Source organism: Neoarius graeffei, chromosome 1 (assembly GCF_027579695.1).
Source record: "Neoarius graeffei isolate fNeoGra1 chromosome 1, fNeoGra1.pri, whole genome shotgun sequence".
Taxonomy (NCBI): domain Eukaryota; kingdom Metazoa; phylum Chordata; class Actinopteri; order Siluriformes; family Ariidae; genus Neoarius; species Neoarius graeffei.
The window spans coordinates 40,154,855-40,181,841 of NC_083569.1; the positions used below are offsets into that span (position 1 = coordinate 40,154,855).

The window sequence follows — 26,987 nt, forward strand, 5'->3', positions numbered from 1 at the left end:
ATTTAAAGAATCAATTGAAGAATCGTCTAAAATTTGATAATTCAAATTATCACTTACCAAACTGCATCTAATTATTCATACACCTTAAGAGTTCTTTTGTGATGTGGGCGATTTCAAAAGTATTTAGAACAGCAGATAGACACCACACACAATTTCAATAATAATGGAGTTTATTATAAAAAGATAAAAAAGGAAATTAATTAAAAAAAGGAAAAAATAAGAATTTAATAATTGAATGGCAACAGAATGAAATCTTTATAACAGAGTGGGTCTCTGTATGTGTGTGTGTGTGTGTGTGTGGGTGTAGCCGAGTGATTAGCTATATGGCCACACTAGACATCATGTGGTCGTGGCCTAAGGCCACGTGTTTAGCTTTGTGGCTAACAGACAAAGAGGCTAGGCCTAGTGGTGATTAGCTATACATGCTAACTAGACAAAGAAAAGCTAGGCCTAGTGAACTATGTGTGTCAAAAACCAGAAATTAATTATTAAAATACATTCAAACAGTCATCTGTAGTTATATGGCTTTAAATGTAAACAGGAGAATTACTATCAAGGTTGAATTAAACTTAGGACTTGTGGTATTTATCCAATACTGATACAGAGGAGGGTTGGCTCCTGTGGCTAACTCCACGTGTTTGTGGGGGAGGAGCTAAGACCCCCCCCCCCCCCCCCCCAGGAATGTGGTCGTACCAGGCAGAGCCAATGTGATATTTATCTATAAGAACAAAGGGAGAGGAGGAGGGGCTCTTCCTAAGCATGCAAAGGCCCTTTTTAGAGGCAAAACATTCTGAAATCTTAATGAGGTCACAATATGACTGAGTTAAATGAAATTAGAATGTTAGGAGAGAGAGAGAACATGCAATACTTATTGATTAACCAAATTAAAATCAATAGTACCAAATAATAGAGAATCAACAATAATACAGTGTGCACACTTATTCCTGAATATAACTTCACACTTAGTGAATTAATTACTGTCTAGACTAATATTATTTTGCCCAGTGCCAGCCTTAATTCAAAAGTCAGTCTCGCCTGGAGTCCGACGCGAAAGAGCCAAGATGGCTGGGTTCCAAGTCCTTTTGTTGAAACCTGAGGAATGATGTACGTGATCCCGCCCAGGCGTGACGTAGTCAACGCGGAAGTTGGCTGGGAGTTGTAGTTCTTAGACACAAGATGGCGGCATGATACCTACTGGTGATTTTATCTTGTCATGTGATGCCAAGGAGCCGTCATAGGCAACAAAGGTGAAAACTTTCCAGGCGGTTTTCCTGTCTGGCATAAGTAGACCAGGATTCACTGCCATCGAGCAGCTTACTCGGGATGCAGGCCTGATAAACTTTAAATTTGTCGTTAAAGGTTTGCTGGTTGTTGTCCCACACTCTCTTGCTTAGTTTGGCCAACACAACTGCTGCTTTTGCAATGTGAATGTCGATTTCTCTATCAAGTGACAAGTTGTTGGTGATGGTAGAGCCCAAATAAGTGAAGTGGTCGGTAACATTAGGAGTTTCACTGTCAATTCTGAGTGATGGTAGTGCAGGGACATCCTGTCCCATGACTTTGGTTTTCTTAAAGTTGATAGTCAGTCCAAACTCCCTGCAGGCATGGGCAAATTGGTTGATAATGGCTTGAAGACCCTTTTCAATGTGCAAAATCATGGTGGCATCATCCGCAAACAACAACTCTCTGATGGGTACAGAATGAACCTTTGTCTTGGCTCTCAGCCTGGCCAGGCTGAACAGCCTACCATCACTTCTGGTGTGTAGATGGACACCCTGTGTTGAATGTCTGAATGAGAAGTCATGCAGCAGCGAGAAGATACCAAACAGAGTTGGTGCAAGGACACAACCTTGTTTTATGCCACTCCCTATTGCGAAGGGCTCTGACACTTCCCCATCATAGCTGACCACACCCTACATGTCTTTGTGAAAAGAGGTGATGATGCTAAGCAGCTGTGAAGGGCAGCTGATCTTCAGCAGGTGGAACAGACCATTCCTGCTTGCAAGATCAAATGCCTTTGTGAAGTCTATGAAAGCAATGTAAAATGGCATCTGCTGTTCATGACACTTCTCCTGCAGTTGACGAACAGAGAAAATAATATCTACTGTGGATCTACTGTATTAGCCCTAAATCCACACTGAGATTCTGGATAGATGGGTTCAGCAAGAACTTGGAGACACATCAAGACCACATGGGCAAAGACTTTGCCAACTATGCTCAGCAAGGAGATACCCTAGTAGTTGTTGCAATCACTGCGATTGCAATTTTTCTTGTACAGGGTGACTATTTTTGCGTTTCGCAAATCATGAGGTACCCTGCTTTCTCTCCAGCAGAGACACAAGAGCTTGTGTAGTGGCTCCAGTAGGGCTGGCTTCCGACATTTGATAATCTCTGGCGGTATGCCATCCTCGCCTGGCGCTTTTCTGCTGGATAAGGCATCTATAGCTTTGCTGAGCTCTTCCACAGTGGGCTATGAGTCCAATTCCTCCAGGATGGGAAGGTCCACAATGCTGTCAAGTGCTTCTTGGGAGACAAAATTTTCTCTCAAATAGAGGTCCAGGTAGTGCTCAACCCATTGGCTTGTGTCTGTCAGTAATCACCTCCCCAATCTTGGATTTTAGGAATGAGGTCTTCTTTGTTGTTTTGCCAGGTGCTTGCTTAATGCCCTCATACATGCTCCTGATGTTACTCATGTCTGAAGCATGCTGAATGTTATCTGCAAGTTAGAGCCAGTAGGTGTTTGCACAGCAACGTGCAGTTTGCTGGGCCTTACGGCAAGCAGCTCTCAGTGCTCGAAGGTTATGCTGACTGGGATCACACTTGTAGCTGATCAGTGCACTACGCTTAGCATCAAAGACTGGTTCTAACACAGGAATGTTCACTTCAAACCAGTCAGCATTCTTGCACTCTTTCTTGCCATAAGTCTTGATTGCAGTGGTGTAGATGGTATTCCGAAGAAACTTCCATCTACCTTCCACATCAGGAGGTTTGTCACTGGTCAAGGACACCTTAAGTCATTCAATGAACTCCAAGTTTTTGTCTGGATAAGCAGTCTTGCTGATGTTAATTCTTGGCTTGCATCTTTTCTTGGAATGGTAGAGTCTCTTTGGTTTTAGCTTTACCTTTGAGGCGGTCAGGGAGTGATTAGTGTTGTAATCAGCACTGTGGTAAGCTCTAGTGTTGCAGACATTACTAGACGTGAGTCGTTAAACAATGACCAAGTCTAACTGATGCATGTGGTTCATAGTCTGTGCCAACCCTTGCATTGAAGTCGGCTAGAAGAAAGATATGCTCTATTGCTGAGATTCCTTTGATAACACTGTCGAGCTGTTCGTAAAACTGATCTTTGACTTCAGGAGCAGCAGTTAGTGTTGGTGCATAAATGCAAACAAGATTAGCAGCACCCTCATGTGTAAGGAGGTGCAGGGCAAGGATTCTCTCAGTGTCACCCACTGGAGGTTCAATCATGGGTAGCAAAGTGTTCCTGATGGCAAAATCAACACCATGTTCAGTGTTTCCCCTAGAAAATGTTTGAAGGTGCGGTGGCAAGATCTGCGCTCAGACATCCCACCCCAGTACGAGGACAAAAACAGCCAACAGCACAGAAGGCTATACATAGATTAATCCATCGGTCATGACTTTAGCCCACAACATGCCAGCACATAACTGCGCAGAATAAAATGCTAAAACAGCCAACAGTACACAACAAAAGCACCTCGGTAGTAGGCTAACTCAACTTAAACAACTTGTTTGTATCAGTACCAATGCAGTATAGAAACATTGAAAACAGTGCACTCGGCGGTGCTAATAGAAGTAACCAATGACTTACGCTTAAAACTTCCCAAAGGCCTGCCTGCGTCTGTCATTGGCCTGCATGAACTCCTTTGTGATGGCTGTCATGTCAGTTTGTTCCAGAATGTCACGGTGAATATGGCAGTTCATCAAGTCATTCAGGGCGTATTCACACCTACGTTGTTTGGTCCGGACCAAACGACCAAACGAACCAAATTTCCCTTGGTCCGGACCTTTTGGGTTGGTCTGAATACAAACCACCGAACTCTGGTCTGGACCAAACAAGTGGACCGAGACCGAGCTGCAAGGTCGGACTTGGTCCGGACCAAAGGAACCCTGGTGCGGATCTTTTGGAGGTGTGAAAACAGACCGGACCTAATCCGACAGTTTTGCTTTTTTGTACCTCGGGAGCTTCCGTCGTTTGTCGAGCATTATTGGAAACAGAGTCTTGACACTCCACCGCAAAGTGCAAACACTGTTTCGGTTGTCAAGGGAACCTTACAACAGTCATTCAGTCACCAGTGGTAGGCGAGTACAAAAAATGAGTAGGGGGCAAACGTGGGCCGAGGAAGAAATGCGTACCCTTGTGGATATATGGGCAGATGTCCACATATCTGAGCTTTTGGAGAGAACACACAAAAATGCCGACGTGTTTGCTGTATTCAGTGAGAAAATGAAGGAGAAGGGGTTCACGCGCTCCCCAGAACAATGTCGGCTAAAAGTGAAGAAACTCCGTCAGACCTACATTAAAATCAGGGACATTCTTTCAAAAAGTGGCGGTACTAGCGACGCAAAAAAGAAATTCATCTATTACAATGACCTGGATACTATTCTGGGGTCAAAATATAATTGAGGCGTGGCTTTGTTGACAGATTTTGGCCCGCTTACTAAAATGTACAGTGTGAAAGCGAACTGCACCAAAATGAAAAAATAAAAAAAACATTTGGTTCGGACCAAAGCAAGTGAACTATCGAACTATCCTTGTCTGAATACACCCACAGTCTCTTGTGTCATTGTGGATCAGAGGTATGATTTCAGTCGACGAAGTGTGGAAAACAAACGCTCTGCTGATGCAGAGGGCACGAAGGCCAAAAGCCAGGGCACCGAGGCCATAAAATAAAACAATGATTTTAAGTTCATGTCTATAATGAATTTAATTTAAGGACTAATGACTCTTCTGAGGAAGATTGGAGTCCCGGTCAAAACTATCAAGCAGGTAAAGAAACATCTACAATATTATGTCTGAAGATAAGAAAATATTGAACACATCTAAACTTATCAATCCATCACTCACTTCAAAAATTGTAAAACTTAAACCTATATCCTCCCATAATTTTTGTTCAATTGACATCGAATTTGCAAGAGCATCTTCAGACTGTACTACTACGCAGATTTTTGATTGATCAAAATTGAGCCTGGAGTACATCAAAATGTTTGACTGTAAATGGAACATATACTAGCATGCAGGCTACTGATTAACCCATAAGAGCCCAGACCGATTTCTCAATCAAGGAAAATTATTGAGGAAATAAAATGAACTAAATAGACGACAAAGAAAACATTTCTGACCTTTTATTTTTAAAATAGCACTTTCATGTCTCAAGATCTGAAATATTAAATTGCAAATTTGCAGAACACTGCAACACTATTACACTGTTAACCCGAAAGTTCATTCTATGCAAACAGTTTGAGTAAACCCCACTTTTAAAGATTAGTTTTATTGCATTACTTAAACAGTATGAGTATATGAAGAGTATATTAGACAGTCATTGGGTGTACTCATTTTTGTAATTTAAACAAACTAAAACTATCATGTTTTACCTCAGGCCACAGTGCTGCCCTGTTGTAATCGGCTCAAAACTCAAGACAAGTTGAGTTGACGGCTACAGAGGAAGTTGCGCCATTTTCTAATTTACACAGAGCAATTTAAGGTCTTTGCACTTTTGACAGCAAGCTAATTAGCATGTTACCGGCTACAGTTGGTACTCGGCATGTTAAAAGTGGGTCAACGTTGTAACGACATAACGCTACTGTACAAGCAATGTTTATTTAACGGTAACAAACTTAAGCCCTATATGTTGAAATTCCTATCTTATTCATTCGTTAAATTATCACGCAGTCTTACCTCAGTCAACTTCTTCCCTCCTTCTGTGAAAATTCAACGTCTCAGACGCGGACACAAGTAGGCGGGAGATGCGTTTGATTAAGTCTTCTGATTGGCTGGTGATAGATTGGTGGGCGGGGGATGCGTTTGATTAAGTCTCCTGATTGTCTGGTGATAGATTGGTGGGCGGGGGATGTGTTTGATTAAGTCTCCTGATTGGCTGGTGATAGATTGGCATCATTATAGCGCGTCGGAGCGGTTCATGCCAGGCTCGAGTCCGCTCAACGTCAAAAAATATTGGTTTAGCCTATTTTTTTTAATAATTAAAAAATAATAATTTTCAAAAAGTTACCCGGGCCACGGCCCCCCTTCAGGAATTCCTGAACGTGCGGTGGCAAAAATCAAGGTGCGGGGGCCCGCCGCAGCCAATTGTACATAGTGGAAACACTGATGTTCCCTGGTTGCCTCTGCACTTTTTCCTTGCCAATAGTATAGGTATGAGGTAATAGGGGTATAGTATGAGGTAATAGGGGTATAGTTTTTCTCCCTTAGAGATCCATTGTCTGGGAGACAAGGCTCTTGCAGGACTGCAGTGTCGATGTGCAGTCTACAAGGCTCACTGTCAATCACTGCGGTCTTGTAAACATCATCGATTTGTTGCAGGTCATCTGACAGTCCAGAATGCAATATGCACACATTCCAGCTTGCAATGCGAAGAGCTGGAATCTTCGTTTTCTTCCATTTATTGCCTGCTGCATTGTTTAGTGATCCACTTGTTAAATTAGAGGTGATAAGTTACAGGCACCCACTGAAACAGATAGATCATGACGGGTCATGATGCTAGCTTGAGGCGCCACCGCTGCCACCCTGGCTGTGACAACTTTTAGTAACCAAGCCCCAAATATGGCACTACTCGATTAGGGTGATGGTACATGTATGTGGTTGCAGTAACCTAAAAGTGCTGAGTAGATGGGTCATTTGCCCATGCATAAACCAGATTTATACATGGTGTAGATGTCCTGCTGCTAGTGTTAGTGTTCTCACTGAAGGACCCACTTATATAGATTGGAATGAAATGACCAATGCTAATAAGACAGATAATGCATCGCAATGCAACATCGTACATTCTCACTCTGCATTCAACATCTGGACATCGTGCTCCATCTGGTGAGACTAACCAGATATGTGGCCACACTCAGACTGCTTGTGATACAACATATTAGCTAGAAAGTGTGCTAAGAAGTTTGGACATAGGTTCTCAATGAAATCCTTGCATTGTGGCATTGTGAATTCTGCCATAACCATCTCTGTGACAGCGTGCCTTGGTGGTAAGTGTTGTATAGAATCATCCAATCTAACTCAGACCGCGAACTCCTGATTTGACAGGATGACATCCTTTTTATTTTCCAAAACCAAACAGTTTTATGATCTTATTATGCTTATCATTTCAAGCTGGACATGGAGCTTTGTGTCTAGCAAGTAGTTTGACATCTGTATGCAGTCTGTGCAGGAGATATCCAAGACACAGTATCTTTTAAATGATCAGTGCTGAGGGAGAGAGCACATAGGTGGTTTTTAGCTTCCAAAGGATTAAGACACCATTGGCATGAGCATTAGTCTTGCAGCATGGCTTCTTGTACTAACCAGTGTGTAGCTGTAAAACCAGGGTATTTAGGTTCTGTTGTTGGCTCAAATAATCTTTATCTGGCCAGTTTGCTTTGCGTGTGCTAGCTATTAACATTATTAACATATAAATGTCTTGTCAAAGTTATCATTCCTGGTAATGTTTGAGAGAACAGGGATTGGCTATAGCTGTCATTAACTGGCTTTACTGACTACTGTATTTACACAGGCATCTTGGTTCCTTGGTCAAAGGTGTACCTTCAGTAACGAAGATCATTGTGTGCACTGACTGTCTTCTGTACTGTTCATTGTTAAGTTCTTTGTTTACTGTTGGTTCTTTCTACTTTAACATCAGTGAATAATTTATGATACTTTAAAAAGTGGGTTGACAACCAAAAGGAATGAATTGACACTAATCGCTTCTGGGTTCCTATGATTTTTTTGTCAGCGTTTAAAGACTTTTAAACACTCTCTTTCATGCTTTTATCTTGTAAAGTGCACTCTTACTGCAACCATGTGAAACTCTGCCCATCACAGTGCCTTGTGTGTGTGTTACAAGATTAGATGTGATCTGCAAACACAAACAGTTCAGTCGTCCTGCACATCATGGATTGTGCACTCAAGGTTTTGCTGCTGGCTGCCCTGATTCTGCTGGTTTCTGCCCAGAATGGCTATAGAAACTTGCCTTATGTACAACAAAAATATGTAGACAAAGCACTGGAAAAGGCAAACCAGGACCTTGGAGGGAATTCTCACATTGCTTTTCAGTCACTCAAAGGCATCCCGAATGTAAGTTCTGTCAGCATTTTGAAGAATTGTCTTACTTGTTTAAGTAATATTTTGAATATAATATGATCATTTATATCGTTTCCAACGGGGTTATTTACACAACCCCAATTCCATAAAAATTAGGACACTGAAGTGTAAATAAAAAGAGAATGTGATAATTTGCAAATACTTTTCAACCTATATTCAATTGAATACAATCCAAAATCATTAATAGTCAAACTAACAATTGTTATTGTTTTTGTAAATATAAACTCATTGTGAATTTGATGTCTGCAACATGTTCCAAAAAATTTGGGACAGGGACATGTTTACTATTATGTTACATCACTTTTAACAACATTCAGTAAGCATTTGGGGGCAGCACGGTGGTGTAGTGGTTAGCACTGTCACATCACAGCAAGAAGGTTCCAGGTTCAAGCCCAGCAGCCAACGGGAGGTCTTTCTGTGTAGAGTTTGCATGTCCTCCCCGTATCTGCGTGGGTTTCCTATGGGCGATCCGGTGTCCCCCACCGTCCAAAGACATGCAGGTTAGGCTAATTAGTGGCTCTAAATTGACCGTAGGTGTGAATGTAAATGGTTGTTTGTCTCTATGTGTCGGCCCTGCAATGACCTGGCAACTTGTCCAGGGTGTACTCCGCCTCTTGCCCATAGTCGGCTGGGATAGGCTCCAGCTTGTTTGCGACCCTGCACAGGATAAGTGGTTACAGATGATGGATGGAGTAAGCATTTGGGAACTGAGGACACTAATTGTTAAAGTTTTGAATGTGAACAACTTTCCCATTCTTGGTTGATATATGACAATTTTCTCAATACTTTGGGGTCTCTGTTGTCATATTTTGCATTTCATAATGCGCCACACATTTTCAATGAGAGGCAGGTCTGGACTGTGGTCAGGCCAGTTTAGCACCCACACTCTTACTATGAGGCTACATTGTTGTAACACATACAGAATGTGGCTGGGCATTGTCTTGCTGGAATAAGCAGGGACATCCCTGAAAAAAATCTTGGTCTGGATGGCGGTATATGAAGCTCCAAAACCTGTATTTACCTTTCAGCATTAATGGTCCCTTCACAGATGTGCAAGCAGCAGGGGCAGACTTCTGCATCGTTATATGTTGTTCATATTTGGCTTTTGTTTGCTAGTTTATATTTTGACTATGAGAGCACTATGGAATCAGGGTTTTGCAGTGAGCTATCTACTATCATAATGTGGGATAAAAAAGGAATACACAACAAACCATTGTGGTGGAAAAGCTTAAGACTCGAGGCTGTCAGGAAGAAAGCAGACAAAAATAAGTTTATTGTAATATTTCTTGCAAGAAGGCTCCTCCGAATGAATTTCACCCAGAGAAGCATTCTCCATTTCCATAGGCCCTGTTTTATACTTGCCAAAATAACAAGAACAAAACTTGCATATCAGATATCTTTTTAATCTCAGGGTGTCCAGCCTTTGCACCCCCTCTGTCATTAACCACTGTCCCGACAAATACACATGTTTATACTCACCTAGAAAATAGAACACAAACAATATGGAAGCCGAGAGAGGCCCTTCATATAATCCTTTTTTTTATTCACCTTGTTATCCCAAGATAACGACATAATTAATTCAGGATCTCGAGAAAACAACACAACTAATTCGAGATCTCGAGAAAACAAAACAATTATTCCATGATCTCAAGAAAACAAAACAATTATTTCATGATCTCGAGTAAACAGCTGAGAAATGGTTCATTCAGGTGCGCCGAGAGACTTGTGATATGCTGACTTTGGGGCTATTTCTCATTCTGTATAGACACAACTTTGGTCATTAGAATGTCTGGAATAATCGATCACCTAATAAGGCAATATTTTGATCAGGGGTTGACACAGGGAGAGATTGCATTAAGTCTTTTAATAAGGGATAATTTCAAAATTAGTCCGCGGCACCTCCGCAGAAGACTGGCCCGGCTTCGTCTCTACCAACGGAGATACAGTGATCAAAATATCTATGAGAAATATTCCACTTTTCATTCCTGATTCTTTTTTTTCTGCCTTTTGTCATGTTGCTGTCACTATTTTTAAAATGTTTGAATTGCAACGACAGCATACTTGTTTACAGGATTGTTTGACAGGATTCTATGATTTTAAATCATTATGTAATAACTCCTGAATGTTCTTCCTGATTCAGTATATTCTGAATGTTGCATTACTCAACTTATAAGAACGCAAATGTTCTTCCTGATGGAATTACAACTTGTTCTGCCTTTTATTGCTGACATAACATTTTAAATGTTTTAATGTGTTTTAAAACCTGCAATGACATTGACTATTGAATTTCATCCTAAAATTACTGTAATACATTTCTGCTGCAGTATTTTCTGAACTCGTCGTTACACACATTACTGTGGATTGTGTGATATTGCTGACTTCAGTTTTGCAATAGTCATGATAGTTGTTGAATGATAAGCTTCCCTCACACTCAACTTATCTCATCTCATCTCATTATCTGTAGCCGCTTTATCCTGTTCTACAGGGTCGCAGGCAATCTGGAGCCTATCCCAGCTGACTACGGGCGAAAGGCAGGGTACACCCTGGACAAGTCGCCAGGTCATCACAGGGCTGACACATAGACACAGACAACCATTCACACTCACATTCACACCTACGGTCAATTTAGAGTCACCAGTTAACCTAACCTGCATGTCTTTGGACTGTGGGGGAAACCGGAGCACCCGGAGAAAACCCACGTGGACACGGGGAGAACATGCAAACTCCACACAGAAAGGCCCTCGCCGGCCACGGGGATCGAACCCGGACCTTCTTGCTGTGAGGCGACAGCGCTAACCACTACACCACCGTGCCGCCCAATATCAATATCAACAGTATCATATAATTGCTCATTTTGTGTTTACCACTATGTATTCAAGTCATTCTTTTAAAGACATTTATTAATGTGGCTATGTAATACCCTTGTTCACAGACTATGAAAAGCAGCTTCTATGTCAATGCCCATCTGATAGTCACACCATGCAAGAAGGCTTCTCCAAACGCATATGAGCACCGAGATGATTGTGTTACACAAAAACCAAATACGGTGCGTATGACATCTTTATTGGCCTTATTCTTGACCTTATATAAATATTTTCATTTAAAGTCTTTCACCTTCTGACACTGACATACCCATTAACCATAGAAACACTGCAACCCTGGATATTTTATCAGCTCACAAAAAGGTCATAACTTTATTTTCCACAGCCCATAATCGACTGTCTTGTGTGTAAGACAAAAGATGGTCAAGAACTGGTTGACTGTGCCAGGTTGATGGATGTCAATAATGTAAGTATACTGCAGCAGATATAGAAACACGCACCACAAAGAAAAGACATCAACTGTACATGGGGTTGGAGTTTGTCAATGTATCGTCCCCTTGCTTTACCAGCACTAAATGGCGGTAACTACCCTGAGCTCTTTGTAGTTATCACTAACAATAAAGGTTAATTTTAAACTATATGACTTTAGTCTTTTATGTGTTGGGTCTTAACAAATGATATAGCAATGTTAATCTAATTTATCATGTTCAACTCACATTTGAACAAATAATTTCCAACATAGTTCACACCCCTGTGTAACCTATTTCCACACTGTCATGGAACAGACAGGAGAGGAGATCAAATGCTCTCAAACCACAGTTTATTAATAATGGGGGAAAGGGGAGTTGGAAGAATGTGTGTGGGTGAAGTCCAGTGGCAGGAGAACTGAGAGGCAGGGATGGCTGGTGGTGACATCTGAGGTCTCCCATCCAAGTACTGACCAGGCCCAACCCTGCTTAGCAGGGGAGATGAAACAGGACCAGGCATAGTCAGAGAGGTGTGGCTGTAGGGTTGAACGAGCTGGAGATCAGGTGAAGGTACAGGAGGGGCAGGCAAGAGGCAGAGTCGACAGAACAGAAGGCAGATCAGGTTACCGGGGCTGGAGAGCAGATAGAGTCAGACAGAACAGGAAATCTTCAGGAGTCAGAGTAGTAGGAACACAGGGCAGGTTATCAGGCTGAGAGTTGCAGACGATCTGACACAGGGGCTAGGGAGAACTGCAGCTTAAATACACACAGGGGGAGAGCAGGTGATCGGCGACAGCCAATGACAGTCACTGAAAGATAATAAGAGGAAGTGAGTGCGGGTGTGGCCGGTAATGCTGAGTGGAGATGTTACCTGAAGAGAGAAGCCCACAGGTAGGACCATGACAGAACCCCCCCCCCTTAAGGGATGGCTCCAGAAGTCCCTAGCCACAGATCACCAAAGACGGGCGGGAGGAGGGGGAATACCGGTGGAGGGTTAGAACTCCTCAGACCGGTCAGTGTCCATAGCCTCCGCACCCTCTTCACCATCAGAAGAATCATCATCCAAGGACCCCCACCCAGGATTCGGTTCAGTGTTAGGCTCAGGAGCAGGGTCAGGGTCCGGAAGTGGATCCGCACGGTGAGAACCCCTACGTCGGCCCCGTCGGATGGAGGGCTGGTCGGGGTGTAGCCGATGGAACTTGGCGATGAGGGCTGGATCCAAAATCCTTCCAGCGGGAACCCACATCCTCTCCTCAGGGCCATAGCCCTCCCAATCCACCAGGTATTGGAGGCCCCTGCCCCTGTGTCGTGACTTCAGCAGTCACCGGACGGAGTAGACCGGGCCACCGTCAATGAGACGAGGAGGAGGAGCAGCTGGGACCAGCGGGCTCTCATGCACTGGCTTGATCTTAGAGACATGGAAGGTGGGGTGCACTCTCATGGACTTGGGCAGTCGAAGCCGGACAGCAGACTGGCTGATTATCCTCTGGATAGGGAATGGTCCGACGAACCGAGGTGCTAGCTTACAAGACTCCACCTGGAGGGGCAGGTCCTTGGCAGATAGCCACACCTTCTGGCCCACCCGGTAGGTGGGCACAGGCGTCCTCCACCGGTTGGCGCCAGTAGAGTAGCTGGTGACTGACCTGAGCAGTGCACTGCGGGCTTGAGACCAGGTGCGGCGGCATCGGCGTGCATAGGTGAGGGCAGCCGGGCAGGTGACCTCTCCCTCCTGGCTGGGGAATAGGGGTGGTTGGTAGCCATACATGCAGTGGAATGGGGACAGCCTGGTGGCTGAGCTGGTGAGGGAGTTGTTGGAGTATTCCACCCACAGCAGGTGCTCGCACCAGGCCCTAGGGTTGCGTGACACCATGCACCGAAGTGCCTTCTCCAACTCCTGATTTGTCCATTCTGACTGGCCATTGGACTGGGGTCGGAATCCGGAGGTCAGGCTGGCGGTGGCCCCGAGTAGGTGACAGAACTCCTTCCAAAAAGAAGAGGCGAATTGCGGCCCCCGGTCCGAAACAATGTCCTTGGGCAGCCCATGGATGCAAAAGACATGTTGCAAGACGATCTGGGCAGTCTCCTTGGCTGATGGTAGTTTAGGGAGAGGAACAAAGTGAGCCATTTTGCTAAAGCGGTCCACGATGGTGAGTATGACCATCATCCCGTTAGAAGGGGGTAGACCCATAACAAAATCCAGGGAGATGTGGGACCAGGGTCACATTGGCATGGGCAGAGGCTGGAGCAAACCGTCAGGAGGCCGGCTAGAGGACTTATTTTGGTTACAGGTAGGGCAGGCTCGGACGAAGTCTCGCACATCCCTGCCCATAGTAGGTCACCAGAACCATTGGGTGAGCAGGTGGTAGGTGCGAGTGGAACCAGGGTGGCAGGCTAGATGGGAGTCGTGTCCCCATTGTATAATCTGGGATCGCAGGTCTGCAGGAGCGAAGAGGCGACTTGCGGGGCATGCACTGGGGCTGGGTTGGTCATGGAGGGCTTCCCGCACTCGTTCTTTGATGTCCCAGGTCAGCGCAGTAACGATACAGGGGTCAGGCAGGATGGGAGCCGGGTCCTTGGAGGGGGCATCACCCTTCTGGAACTGGTGGGAGAGCGCGTCAGGCTTGGTGTTGCGAGATCCAGGCTGGTACGAAAGGGTGAAATTGAATCGAGTGAAAAAGAGAGCCCAGCGGGCCTGTCTGGGGTTGAATCATTTGAGACCCCTGTAATTGATGCAGGGGTGCAGGGATCCATCCTTCTTTTCCACGAAGAAGAACCCAGCGCCGGCGGGAGAAGAGGATGGACGGATAAGGCCGGCAGCCAGAGAGTCACTGATGTAGGTCTCCATAGCCTTCCTTTCTGGGGCGGACAGAGAGTAGAGATGACCCTTGGGTGGTGCAGTGCCTGGGAGGAGATCAATGGCGCAGTCGTAGGGCCAGTGAGGAGGCAAGGAAGTGGCCTTGGTTTTACTGAATACCTCCCCAAGGCTGTGATAACACGCTAGGACATTAGTGAGGTCGGGGGCAGAGCTGGCAGGTGGAGTACAGGTGTTTAGGATGGCGGCTTGTAAGCAGGTCCGATGGCAGTCCTTGCCCCATTCTCTTATCTCTCCAGTGGCCCAGTCGAGGTGAGTACTGTGCTGGCGGAGCCATGGATAGCCCAGGATGAGAGGTTGGCCGGGGGAACGAAGCAGGTGAAATTGGATAGTTTCGTGGTGGTTGCCTGACAGTCATTGGAACAGGGGCAGTGAGGCGGGTGACGGTGCCAAAGAGATGGCCATCCAGTGCCCTGGCTGGAACGGGAGAGGATAGGTGGTGGCTTCGCAGGCCCAACTGGCACGCAAGGTCAGTGTCCATGATGTTAGCCTCGGCGCCAGAGTCAACCAGGGCGGCCAGGGTGTGGGTGGAATCTGACAGACGAAGGCAAACTTGGAGCATAGGTGGAGGATTGGAGGATCATTGAACCCAACCGGGCCCCTCCTATGTCCAGTGAGCTCTGGCTTCTCCGTGCGGTGATGACTGGCTGAGTCCGGCGGGCCCTCTCTCGTCGACGGGTCTGGACCCGGTGGTCAATGTGGACGGCCAGGGCGATGGCCTCCTCGAGTGTCGACGGTGGCTCATACGAGACCAATTCGTCCTTCATGTAGTCGGCCAGGCTGTGCAGAAAGGCGTCCACCAGTGCCTGCATGTTCCACTTGCTGCACCAGGCCAAGGTCCGGAAATCGATCGAGTAGTCAGCCACTGTACGTCTGCCTTGGCAAATACTTATCAGTCCTCCGGATGCCTCTACTGATGACGAGCCCGGGTCGAAGACCTTAATCATCTCCGCAGCAAACAGGGAGAAGGAGGCACACGCCGGTGTCCGGCGTTCATACTCAGCAGTCCCCCACAGGCGGGCGCGGCCAGTCAGATGACAAAGGCCACCTTCGCTGCCTCCGACGCGAAGGTTCTGGGCTGTAGGTCGAAGATCAACCGGCAGCTGGTCAGGAAAGCACGGACTTGGGAGGGGTCACTGTCAAAGCACTCCGGATTGCCGACCTTGGGTTCCGAGTGCAGCAGGAGCACCTCCCGGAGGCCCAGGGGGTGCTAGGGTGGTGAGCAGCTGGAGTGCTTGGTCCAGTTGTTGTTGCTGCTGATGGCCATGCTGGATCAGGGCTGTAATGTCAGCAGACATCCAGCTGACATCCCCTTCGGTGCACTGCAGCCAGTCAAGGGCAGAGGGTTCAGGTGCTGACTCCATGCTGGTCAGATCGTCCTGTCACGGAACAGACAGGAGAGGAGATCAAATGTGCTCAAACCACAGTTTATTAATAATAGGGGAAAGGGGAGTTGGAAGAATGTGTGTAGGTGAAGTCCAGTGGCAGGAGAACTGAGAGGCAGGGATGGCTGGTGGTGACATCTGAGGTCTCCCATCCAAGTACTGACCAGGCCCAACCCTGCTTAGCAGCAGAGATGAAACAGGACCAGGCATAGTCAGAGAGGTGTGGCTGTAGGGTTGAGCGAGCTGGAGATCAGGTGAAGGTACAGGAGGGGCAGGCAAGAGGCAGAGTTGACAGAACAGAAGGCAGCTCAGGTTACCGGGGCTGGAGAGCAGACAGAGTCAGACAGAACAGGAAATCTTCAGGAGTCAGAGTAGTAGGAACACAGAGCAGGTTATCAGGCTGAGAGTTGCAGACGATCTGACACAGGGGCTAGGGAGAACTGCAGCTTAAATACACACAGGGGGAGAGCAGGTGATCGGCAACAGCCAATGACAGTCACTGAAAGATAATAAGAGGAAGTGAGTGCGGGTGTGGCCGGTAATGCTGAGTGGAGATGTTACCTGAAGAGAGAAGCCCACAGGTAGGGCCATGACAGTCATGCTAGTATCCCCATGTGAAGCCCATAAGCTTAGAACACTTTAAGACAGAGCATTTTTTTAAGGATTTTCCACTAGGAGACCAACTGGTCTGGGCAATACAATCACAGACCCCAGAGTCCATGCGGCTGCACCGCTGCGGCATATTCTGTGATGTAAAATGGTTCACCAATCACCATACAGACAAACACACTACAGTGACTACACAGCTATCAAGAGCAATTACCAAGCACAAATGTTATGTCAAAGACACAGTTACACAGTAATGACATCGGATTCTGACATCAGCCATCTCAGTAACCAAATTTTAGTTTTGTTTTTCTTAACCAAGATGATCTTGTGTGTGTATCTTATAACATAGATCTTCGTTTTCCTTGTTAAATGTATACTTACATGGTACTTGGTTAATTAATTGCACCTGATTGAACCAAATGATAAGACATAACTTGGTTTAAAATTTGGTCTCCCAGTGAAGCTGGTTTGGCATTGACTAGGAGACCAAATCTGGCCACTGGGAGACCATTTGGTCTCCCAGTAACTATGTTAAAAAATGCTCTCTTAAAGTATCTTCAGTTACAGACTGATTAGAAGTCACACACAAATATACAAAATCATTAACCATTTACTATTATGTACACATTAATATACATCACACATAGGCAATTTCAATAGCTTTCACTATAACCTTCAGTTTTACCTTTGTTTTCAAAGCGTGCAGGTCCAAAGAAAATGTTCACATTAATTCAACTTTCCAAAGTTTTATACCAAGCGCCTAAATAATACTAACCCGGCAATACCCTACGAATGTTAACAAAACAAAAACTTCAAAGTCCATCACTACAGGCTTGAAATTTGCTCAGGTGCATTGTAGCCAAAAAAACAAGATGGCTGCTTCACCATGAGAGAAAAATAAAACGTGGTACCTGAACCAAATTAAGTACCTGTTGTCTTACACATGGAGGAAATGTGAAGGAAAGCAAATGAAGAGGAAATTTCCATGGCTGCTGTCATCCACATCATTCCGGTCCAAAGCGCACTGTCTGGTGCCATCTGTGTCCTCCTTGTCTTGGCAATAGGCTGTGTTATGCCACACTCTCAACCTGCCATAAGTGTTTTGGACACGCACAGGTCGCAGGGTTTGGTAGCTCTCAGCTGTGCCGCAGGGTCATGGTGAACCCAGGGGAAAGTTTGGGGGAGGAGTACGGGCAAAGTACTTGTGTCACGTACAGGTTGCATCCCTGACTTCCTCGAGTGTGGGAAAAATTGCGCCGTTAGCCCCTGGAAAGCGTATGCCTGACGCATGTGATCAGTGCGTGTTCAGTGAGTGTGGAGTGCATGTGACTTCATTTTACCAGTTTCCTGTACTAGGAGTACGGGCCACACTTGTGAAGCATGTGTGACGCACGTGATTAGCACATGACAATCACTCATGACTTACGTGTGACGCAAGCCAGGAGTGGGTATAAAACCAGTGTGCTGGCAGCATTCTGCATCTGTCTTTTGGCTGAAGAACAAGATTATTTCGTGCTCCTCAGCTTCTATCATCTGCCTATAAGGGTTCAACTCCCTCAGTCGTTGCCACGATATGGCAATAGGCATCTTCCCTTCTACAATACTACACTTTTACATGATCGGTTCCTTGGTTCCTCCCATATATATATATATATATATATATATATATATATATACACACACACACAGAGTCTTGCCTCTCGTGTTGCGTGTGGGTCGCGTGCATGCAGTGCAAGCCACACATAGCGGTAGAAAATGAGATGTACTTCTGTCTTGGGGGCCACACAAATAGCAAGTGTGGAGTACTTCTGTAGTACTTCTGAGGCATGTCACTAGTTCAATGACCATGCGTCTTACTGTCATCGCAAAGCCCCAACTAGCCATGCTGCTGACTTGGTTCAGGCGTACAAAAGGAGTACGGGTCCCGTAAATAGTGCACGCGTTCTTGATTTTTCACAAGACCAGTAGAATTTGCATGTGCAGGACCAAAAGTCTCCACGGCCAATCTGCAACCTTCTACGGTGCTGAACACACGCAAGTGTCAAGTACAGGGTTTTTTTAAAAGATTTTTTTGGGCTTTTTTCACTGGATAGGACAGCATAGAAACAGGAAATGAGCAGGAGAGACAGAGAGGAATCGGGAAATGACCTGCGGGTTGGAATCGAACCTGGGTCCCCAGATTTATGGTATGGCACCTTATCCACCTTTGTTGGTTGACCACTCCTGAGGAGGGTAACAATGGAATGGAATTTCCTCCATTTGTACACAATCTGTCCTAACTGTGGATTGGTGGAGTCCAAACTCTTTAGAGATGGTTTGGTAACCTTTTCCAGCCTGATGAGCATCAACAACGCTTTTTCTGAGGTCCTCAGAAATCTCCTTTGTTCGTGCCATGATACACTTCCACAAAAACGTGTTGTGAAGATCAGATTTTGATAGATCCCTGTTCTTTAAATAAAACAGGGTGCCCACTCACACCTGATTGTAATCCCATTGATTGAAAATGCTTTGCGCAGTCAAGCAGACAGAGGAAGTACGCATGCGCACGCTTACCTTTTGACCATGCACTGAATTACATCATTCTGTCGCTAAACGAACAGCTGATCATACCGAGGTGCTTGCTGACTGCCGATATTTATTAGTTTGGTCCTTTGTTTCCTTTTCTTCACAACAAAATGTCTTCTTCTTGCTTTCTGTAACTGTAGTCGGTCTTTCATGTTTCAATCGCACAATGTCCTCCATTTTTCTCTTCTGTTTCAAATTCATATCCCACAATGTCTTGCATGAATGGGGAAAGCCCACCACATAATGTATCTTGAATTGGGTCATGGTGAAGCAGGAAAAAATAGCAGATAATTTGGTGGCCACATGGCCCTAAATTCATTAATTGTTTTATTTTAAAAAAAATAAAATTTGAAGTCTGTGAATTGAATTCAGTAGCTTTCGGTCCACTAAACAAAAATAATTGGGCGTCAGGGAAAAGTCTTTTTATGACCAAAACCTGAAAAATCTGAAAGGCAAGATACATGAACTGTGTTCTCCCCGCTCCTCACTCACTCTCTTCCGGCTCTTCTCCTCATCTCTCTCCCATCTCTCCCATTCACTTCCAGATAACCCTTGACCTCTAACAAATTTCTCATTGGTTCGGACAATAGAAATAACAAATGATACATTTCAATCCCATTTTTCTTTGTATACAAAAAATATTCTTAAAGCATTTCCATCATGATAAAATTAGTATTTTAACAAACAAAATAAATATAACGTAAATGACACAACATATGAACTAAACCATGAAATTCCATACACCAACATATGCATGAACTATGCAGTATCACAGATTATTATAGATAAAGGCTACTTTTTCCATGGAATAAAAACATTTATTTTTTTCACGGTGCAGTTTCCATCAAATCCTGCACTCTGTTTGGCTGGCGAGCAGGTCCGTATCCTATGGTATGGAGCCCAGTTATGGACCTCTGGCAACTCGCTTGTTCACAACAACAACAAACATAGTTTTTTGTCAACATTTATCTTGTTTTTTATAAGATTTATTTATAAGATTATCAAAAACCTTATAAATTTTGGCCAGCATTTCTCATGAGAATAGTATTAATTTTACATCATGGATAGTGATAACAACAGTCTTTACAGTGAAAGTGAGTTTTACTACCCTGAGGAAGACAAAATAAAATAAAACATTTCAGGAGAAAGCTAAAAACCTTTAACTTGCTAAAGCCAAGCATGGCTGAATCCTGAATGACTCAATTTTGTATAAATAGGGGACTACATAGGTGGCAAAATGTAGTTTTTTTCCTGCCATGGAAGTGCACTTATATACCGAGGAGGAAGCAATTTGCATTACAGCTGTGAATGAGGATTCAAAATGGCGGCTCGCCTCAGTTTTCCCTTTTGGGCGCTCTCATTTTCTGTTAGAATTTGGTTAAAAAAAATAAATATATTATTTACCAGCTTAAGATCGGTCCGTATGGTGAAATACTGTGACCTTGGCCTTGAATACTGACCTTGGTCCAGAGGGCCTTGGTCAGTACTTTCAAGACCTCAGTCATGGTATTTCATGATACGGACCTCCCAGCTGGTAAATAACATATATGTATTCTATCCCCTTCAAGCAGGTTTCATTCATTTGGTTTGATAACATACAATCTTCTTAGCAGATTGCTTATCCTACGTGTATTGTGCCACTCTACCCAGTGGAGAATGAGCATTGAATATGGTTTATGATACTGCATGTTGTCAAGACAACATGTCACACATTGGAGCTGATGTGAATATCCAGTGAGAGAGTTTTCTGCTGTGCATGCACAGAACCATTTCTTTATTTGCTGGGAAAGAGAAAGACTAGGCGAATCCAGTGCTAAGATTAACTATGCTATAATTAAGCACTAAATAAATAAACTGAAAACTGAAACTAAAGACATGTTAAAGACCCAAAAAGCGACCAAAACTTCATTAGATATTCTTCACGCATATTTACAAGCAGTGGTGAACCATTGCAATTAGAGCTGGGAGTTCAGTTCAGCTAAAGCTTAGCCAGATACATCAAAAAGCAACAGGGCAAATGATTTTGCAAGAGAATATCGTCAGGCTGCCAGGTCGCTCCGTTGTGTGTAGCTGTCGATGTTGATTTTAAAAGTAAAAAAGTAAATTACACAGGGAAATGAATACTTCAGTATGAGTGAAAAATACTGGGCGAGCATGCGTGGAAGAGTCTGGAGACTCCAATCTTACTTTCTCAGTCGTTAGCCTGTGCTACTTGTTCTCGATAGCACTGGCTTGACTGCTTTATTAGCATTCACTAACACTACTGATGAACGCTACACCGGCTAGAAGGTGACTTCACTGCCGCGCTGATGGCGCCAATTCATGTTTAAGCTAGCGTCGGCCTTTGAGAAGGCCGAGGATGATAAATTTTTGGTCCCTCCCACTACAAATCAAAATCTGATTGGTTAATTCATCTGTCACTTCCTACATAAACATGCACTGCCATGGTCTTCTGTCCCGGCAATGAAGTCCTAACCAACGAGTGAGCCAGCTATAAACTCTTTTCTGCCGAGAGACAGACAAAAAAAATCTAATTGAATAACTTGATTTTAATGTATTCAGGACAGTAACCCTTTCATATCTAAAGCAAATCTGATAGACAATGAGGCCAAATTAGAAGACAATTATTATAATGAAATGATGAAAGAAATTAAATATACCATTTGAAATGTTATGTTTTGGCCTTCTCTGAAGGTCTAAAAGGCCCTGACAGTTCCTCTCTGCTTACAAGAGAAAAACATACCAATGGACATCAAAAAACTGGAAGAGTGTGTGTGTGTGTGTGTGTGTGTGTGTGTGTGTGTGTGTGTGTGTGTGTGTGTAGATCATATTGGCTGGCTTTTCTTTCGTTGTCTATCAGATATATTCCATTCAGCTAGCAAAATATTGAACAAGTCGAAGATAAGTTCAATATCATGCTAGCTGAATAGAATATATCTGATAGACCACGAAAAAAAGCCAGCAAATATTATTCAAATATTTCTAACCTTTTAAATCCTCTTTATGAACTTATTCCATTTCTACTATTGATGAACCTGTAAACTATTATCTAATTTTCATAGGGCTGCATCAAGACTATTAAAAACTAATTGCTTCTTTTTCAGGGAAAACGCAAAGAAATTCGAGATAACTGTGAGAAATATTTCCCTTCAGGAGGAGTCATCATAGGTCTGCAGAAGCCACAATTTCTGGATGATGTGAAGTAGATTGGATGTCTCAGATGTGTGTGAAGTTGCACAAATCACAATAGCACAAACTCTAACACACACACTCAGAGAAAGAGAAATGTCTAAAAAAAATAATTTTTAATCTGTCAGTGAAATGGTTAATACAGTAGCAAATCATTTTAAAAACAGCATTTTCTTGTTACAGCAGAAGTGAAAATAAATATGCTTCAATATAAAATTTAAGTTGGCCATGATTACACACATGAGGAAATAAAGCACACTTAAGAGGAGTGTTCTCGCTTGTTCTCAATTTTATTTTCTTAGTCTATAATAATTATAATATTCAACTTTATATAGCACCTTTCTCACACCCGAGATCGCTTGACAATTACAAAAAAAAAAATCCACCCTAAGAGGGTCAGGAGGTAATTCCAATGACGTAGCTAACCACAGTCCCAACAAAAGGCACACAAAGGGATGTCTCGCACCACCTGCACAGCCGCCACTGGGTAACGCCGCACCATGGATCCATAAAGTGAGCATAGAAGCACTGCTGCACAGAGTGCTGGACAACCCCAATGTTAAAAAGGTGCAACAAGCTCACTACAGTCCATCGCAAGTAGCACAGGCATCCCCCATGGCGGACCAAGGCCTGAAGGAAACTGATGCCCAAAACTGGATTTGGAGTGACGCCACAATCAGCAGACAAAACATTCAAACAAAAAACAAACAATACAAACACAAAGAAAAACAAAGAGGGGAAAAAAGAAGTATAAAAAGCTCAGGTAAGAAGCGGCAGCCAAAATACGCACAGCATACTCTCAACCAGAAACATAATTGTTTTGTAGCCAGGTAAAACCATTCACATGGTGAACTGAATTTTCTCTTCACAAGTGAAGTTCGAGCACTTTAAAGTCTCTTTACCCCTAGAAGTGAAAAGGAATAAAATCTGTGTGGCAGAAGCATGAATATTTCAACAGCCTGAGTCTGATTATGAATGAAACTCATAGCTCATAAACAGTGTTGTTTAACTAAATTGGTGTGTATGGCCAATAAAATTTGAATTTTACACTGATTAGGCTTATGTCCTTTTTGTTACAGCACATACGGTAACTACCCAACAACCTGATCAAAGCCAGTTGCACTTATCTAGTGAGGCTGGTTAAAATTGGCCTTGTACCCGACATGATCTTTGCAGGAATGCAGTCAAGGCAAGCTGAAAAAGGTGAATAAAATAAATCCACATTGTTCTGGTATTTCAGCTTTTTTTTCATGGAGTGAAAATAATATAATGAATGTAAAACAAAACATGTAAACATTTCTCTTTACTTAGTTGAGCGTTTCTGGACATAATATGGATTACTACATTTGTGGAATAGGGCTATTTACTGTATGTTTTATTATTTACTATTTACTGTTTCATGATCTCAGAAGCATTAAGAAGGTAAGAAACTAGTCCACTAATTAACTTTTGACGAGGCACATCTGTTAACCGAAAAGCATTCCAGGTGACTACCTCATGAAGCTGGTTAAGATAATTCCAATAGTGTGCAAAGCGTCTTCAAGGTAAACGCTGGCTACTTTGAAGAAACTAAACTAAAATAAAAAAAACTATGAATGAACAACATGAGAACAGCAGGGAAACTGTTCGCTGTGTAAATATAAAAAGTGCCAAGAGGATCACTTTTAATTACAAACATTGTGTCTGTACACACTACACATACCAGCTTTTGTTTCTACAAATCAGCCAGTTTTTAAGCACTCAGCTTCCCTTGAGAAGACTTTAGATTCCTTTAGACTCCTACTTTAGTTTTTATTTCTGGAAAAAAATATCTGAACACAAAAATAAATCAATAAAATGTTGAAACTAATGGTACTCTGAGATTGTTAATAGTTGCCAAATCACTCTTCATTTATTTAACCAAAGGTGAAGGCCTTACAGGTCTTTGTACAGGTCATTTCAGTATTTGTTTTTGTTCATGTCAAAGTACAAGAGGTAATTTGCCCTGAAACCACCTTTTAGAGAAAGACAGTCTCATCTCACCTCATTATCTCTAGCCGCTTTATCCTGTTCTACAGGGTCGCAGGCAAGCTGGAGCCCATCCCAGCCGACCACGGGCGAAAGGCGGGGTACACGCTGGACAAGTCGCCAGGTCATCACAGGGCTGACACATAGACACAGACAACCATTCACACTCACATTCACACCTACAGTCAATTTAGAGTCACCAGTTAACCTAACCTGCATGTCTTTGGACTGTGGGGGAAACCGGAGCACCAGGAGGAAACCCCCGCGGACACGGGGAGAACATGCAAACTCCACACAGAAAGGCCCTCGCCGGCCACAGGGCTCGAACCTGGACCTTCTTGCTGTGAGGCGACAGCGCTAACCACTACACCACCATGCCGCCCAGAAAGACAGTCATTTGCAGTAAAAATACTAAAAGTGTATCTGCTATCTTCCAAGTATGTGGGATTTGACAAAAACAGCTCTTGTATTTTTTGGTATCTATTTCACAGTCATGCTTAAGAGTATAATGATGAGAAAAAGGGTTTATTTCAAGCCACTAGTCAGTTTATATATATATATATATATATATATATATATATATATATATATATATATATATATATATGGCATTTAGCTACTCTTATCCTGAGCGACATACAGCATACCCAGAGCAGTCTGGGGAGCAGTTGGGGGTTAGGTGCCTTGCTCAAAGGCATTTGTCATTCCTGCTGTTCCAGCAAATCTAACTGGTTACCATTTGGTCCCAAAGCTGCTTCTCTAACCATTAGGCCATGGCTTCATGACTCTCACTGTGAATTAACCTGTAATCCAAATATAGACAGTGTTGTTTAACAAGTTCTTCTATGCAGAGATGTGCTGGGTTTCAAGTACAGATTTACACCAGGTAACGAAAGTCAAGGTATCAAAAAAACAAACAAACAAACAACAAAAACAGAGAAGACTTTTGAAAAGATCTTGCCATAAGATACACAATAAGTAGGTAAAATATCTGTCATCCACACACAAGAGCTCAGTCTATTTTACAGCAACTGATCATTCTATTAGTTACCTTCATCTGTCATGAAGTAATGAAGCCTGTAGTGCAATTCATAGGGAAACCACACTCCACCCACCCCACCCCACATGGCAGCAATTCCAACCTGAAATGATGAAAATAATCTTTTTTTTTTATGAAATGTATCATGCAGTACTTCCCCTTCTCCCATATACAGCAGGTTCGAGGATAAACAAGGAAACTAAAACTTCTCAAAATCATCATAAACTTTATTACAAAGGTAGTAAGCAATAAAGGAGGTCAGCCTCAAGAGCAAACACTGAAGAATGGCTGTCATGCATGACCTTAAAAATCCCAAAGATGGGATATTTTTGCCTCCTCTAATTAATTAATTTTACTTTAACTCCCTTCCCTGTCATGAGATGTCCTCCTATTCCTTTATATCACTCACAAACCGAAAGCCATCTCATTATCCATATAAGGTGCCGTTATCGTCCTCAATACACTCACTTTAGTTTCATGCAAATATTGCAAAACAATTATTTTTTAGTGTTATTCTCAATAGCTAAACATTAATGAATAGTCTAATAATATTTGCCTGAAGATATCACTTTGCAGGGGCGGCACGGTGGTGTAGTGGTTAGCGCTGTCGCCTCACAGCAAGAAGGTCCTGGGTTCGAGCCCCGGGGCCGGCGAGGGCCTTTCTGTGTGGAGTTTGCATGTTCTCCCCGTGTCCGCGTGGGTTTCCTCCGGGTGCTCCGGTTTCCCCCACAGTCCAAAGACATGCAGGTTAGGTTAACTGGTGACTCTAAATTGACCGTAGGTGTGAATGTGAGTGTGAATGGTTGTCTGTGTCTATGTGTCAGCCCTGTGATGACCTGGCGACTTGTCCAGGGTGTACCCCGCCTTTCGCCCGTAGTCAGCTGGGATAGGCTCCAGCTTGCCTGCGACCCTGTAGAAGGATAAAGCGGCTAGAGATAATGAGATGAGATGAGATATCACTTTGCAAATGGTGTACCATGATCTCATCTCATCTCATTATCTCTAGCCGCTTTATCCTGTTCTACAGGGTCGCAGGCAAGCTGGAGCCTATCCCAGCTGACTACGGGCGAAAGGCGGGGTACACCCTGGACAAGTTGCCAGGTCATCACAGGGCTGACACATAGACACAGACAACCATTCACACTCACACCTACGGTCAATTTAGAGTCACCAGTTAACCTAACCTGCATGTCTTTGGGGGAAACCGGAGGAAACCCACGCGGACAACATGCAAACTCCACACAGAAAGGCCCTCGCCGGCCACGGGGCTTGAACCCGGACCTTCTTGCTGTGAGGTGACAGCGCTAACCACTACACCACCGTGCCGCCCACAGAAAGCAGTGATTTCCAAATTTACTTTGACTTGTATTTCATTGCAGACAGTATGAAAACAATATATTTCATGTTTTTTTTTTTCCTGGAATTTTGAGATAAAAAAATATGACAATGATGACCCTTTACTACTGCACACCTTAACACCTGTTTGCAGGAAGAATTTGACAAAATAACATCTGAAACATTTTCTCACTTGGTGTCTTCAGTCCCTAAACATCTTTTAAGTGTTGTGAGAAGGAATGGCAACATTACAAAGTGGTAAATGCTTTACTGTTGTAACTCTCGTTTAAATGTGTTTATCTTAAAAAAAAAATCATGAGATAAAACATCACATAATGTGCTGCTGTATTGTTTTGAGTGCA

The 26,987-nt window shown here is 43.7% G+C and overlaps 1 protein-coding gene across 1 annotated transcript; it reads left to right on the forward strand.

Moving 5' to 3' along the window:
- Window positions 1-8,125: 8,125 nt before the first annotated feature.
- Window positions 8,126-22,261, forward strand: LOC132884854 (cystatin-like protein). Its single transcript, XM_060918862.1, has 4 exons — window positions 8,126-8,308; window positions 11,268-11,381; window positions 11,543-11,623; window positions 22,160-22,261. Exons 1-4 carry the CDS (start codon window positions 8,126-8,128, stop codon window positions 22,259-22,261), a joined length of 480 nt encoding a protein of 159 aa, XP_060774845.1.
- The last annotated feature ends 4,726 nt before the right edge of the window (window positions 22,262-26,987 follow it).

Excerpts from the sequence above, each read along its gene's own strand:
- LOC132884854 (XM_060918862.1), top strand. The coding sequence starts at position 8,126 with ATGGATTGTGCACTCAAGGTTTTGCTGCTGGCTGCCCTGATTCTGCTG. Across the intron at positions 11,382-11,542 it reads TTACACAAAAACCAAATACG|CCCATAATCGACTGTCTTGT; the intron begins GTGCGTATGACA and ends TATTTTCCACAG. Across the intron at positions 11,624-22,159 it reads GGTTGATGGATGTCAATAAT|GGAAAACGCAAAGAAATTCG; the intron begins GTAAGTATACTG and ends CTTCTTTTTCAG.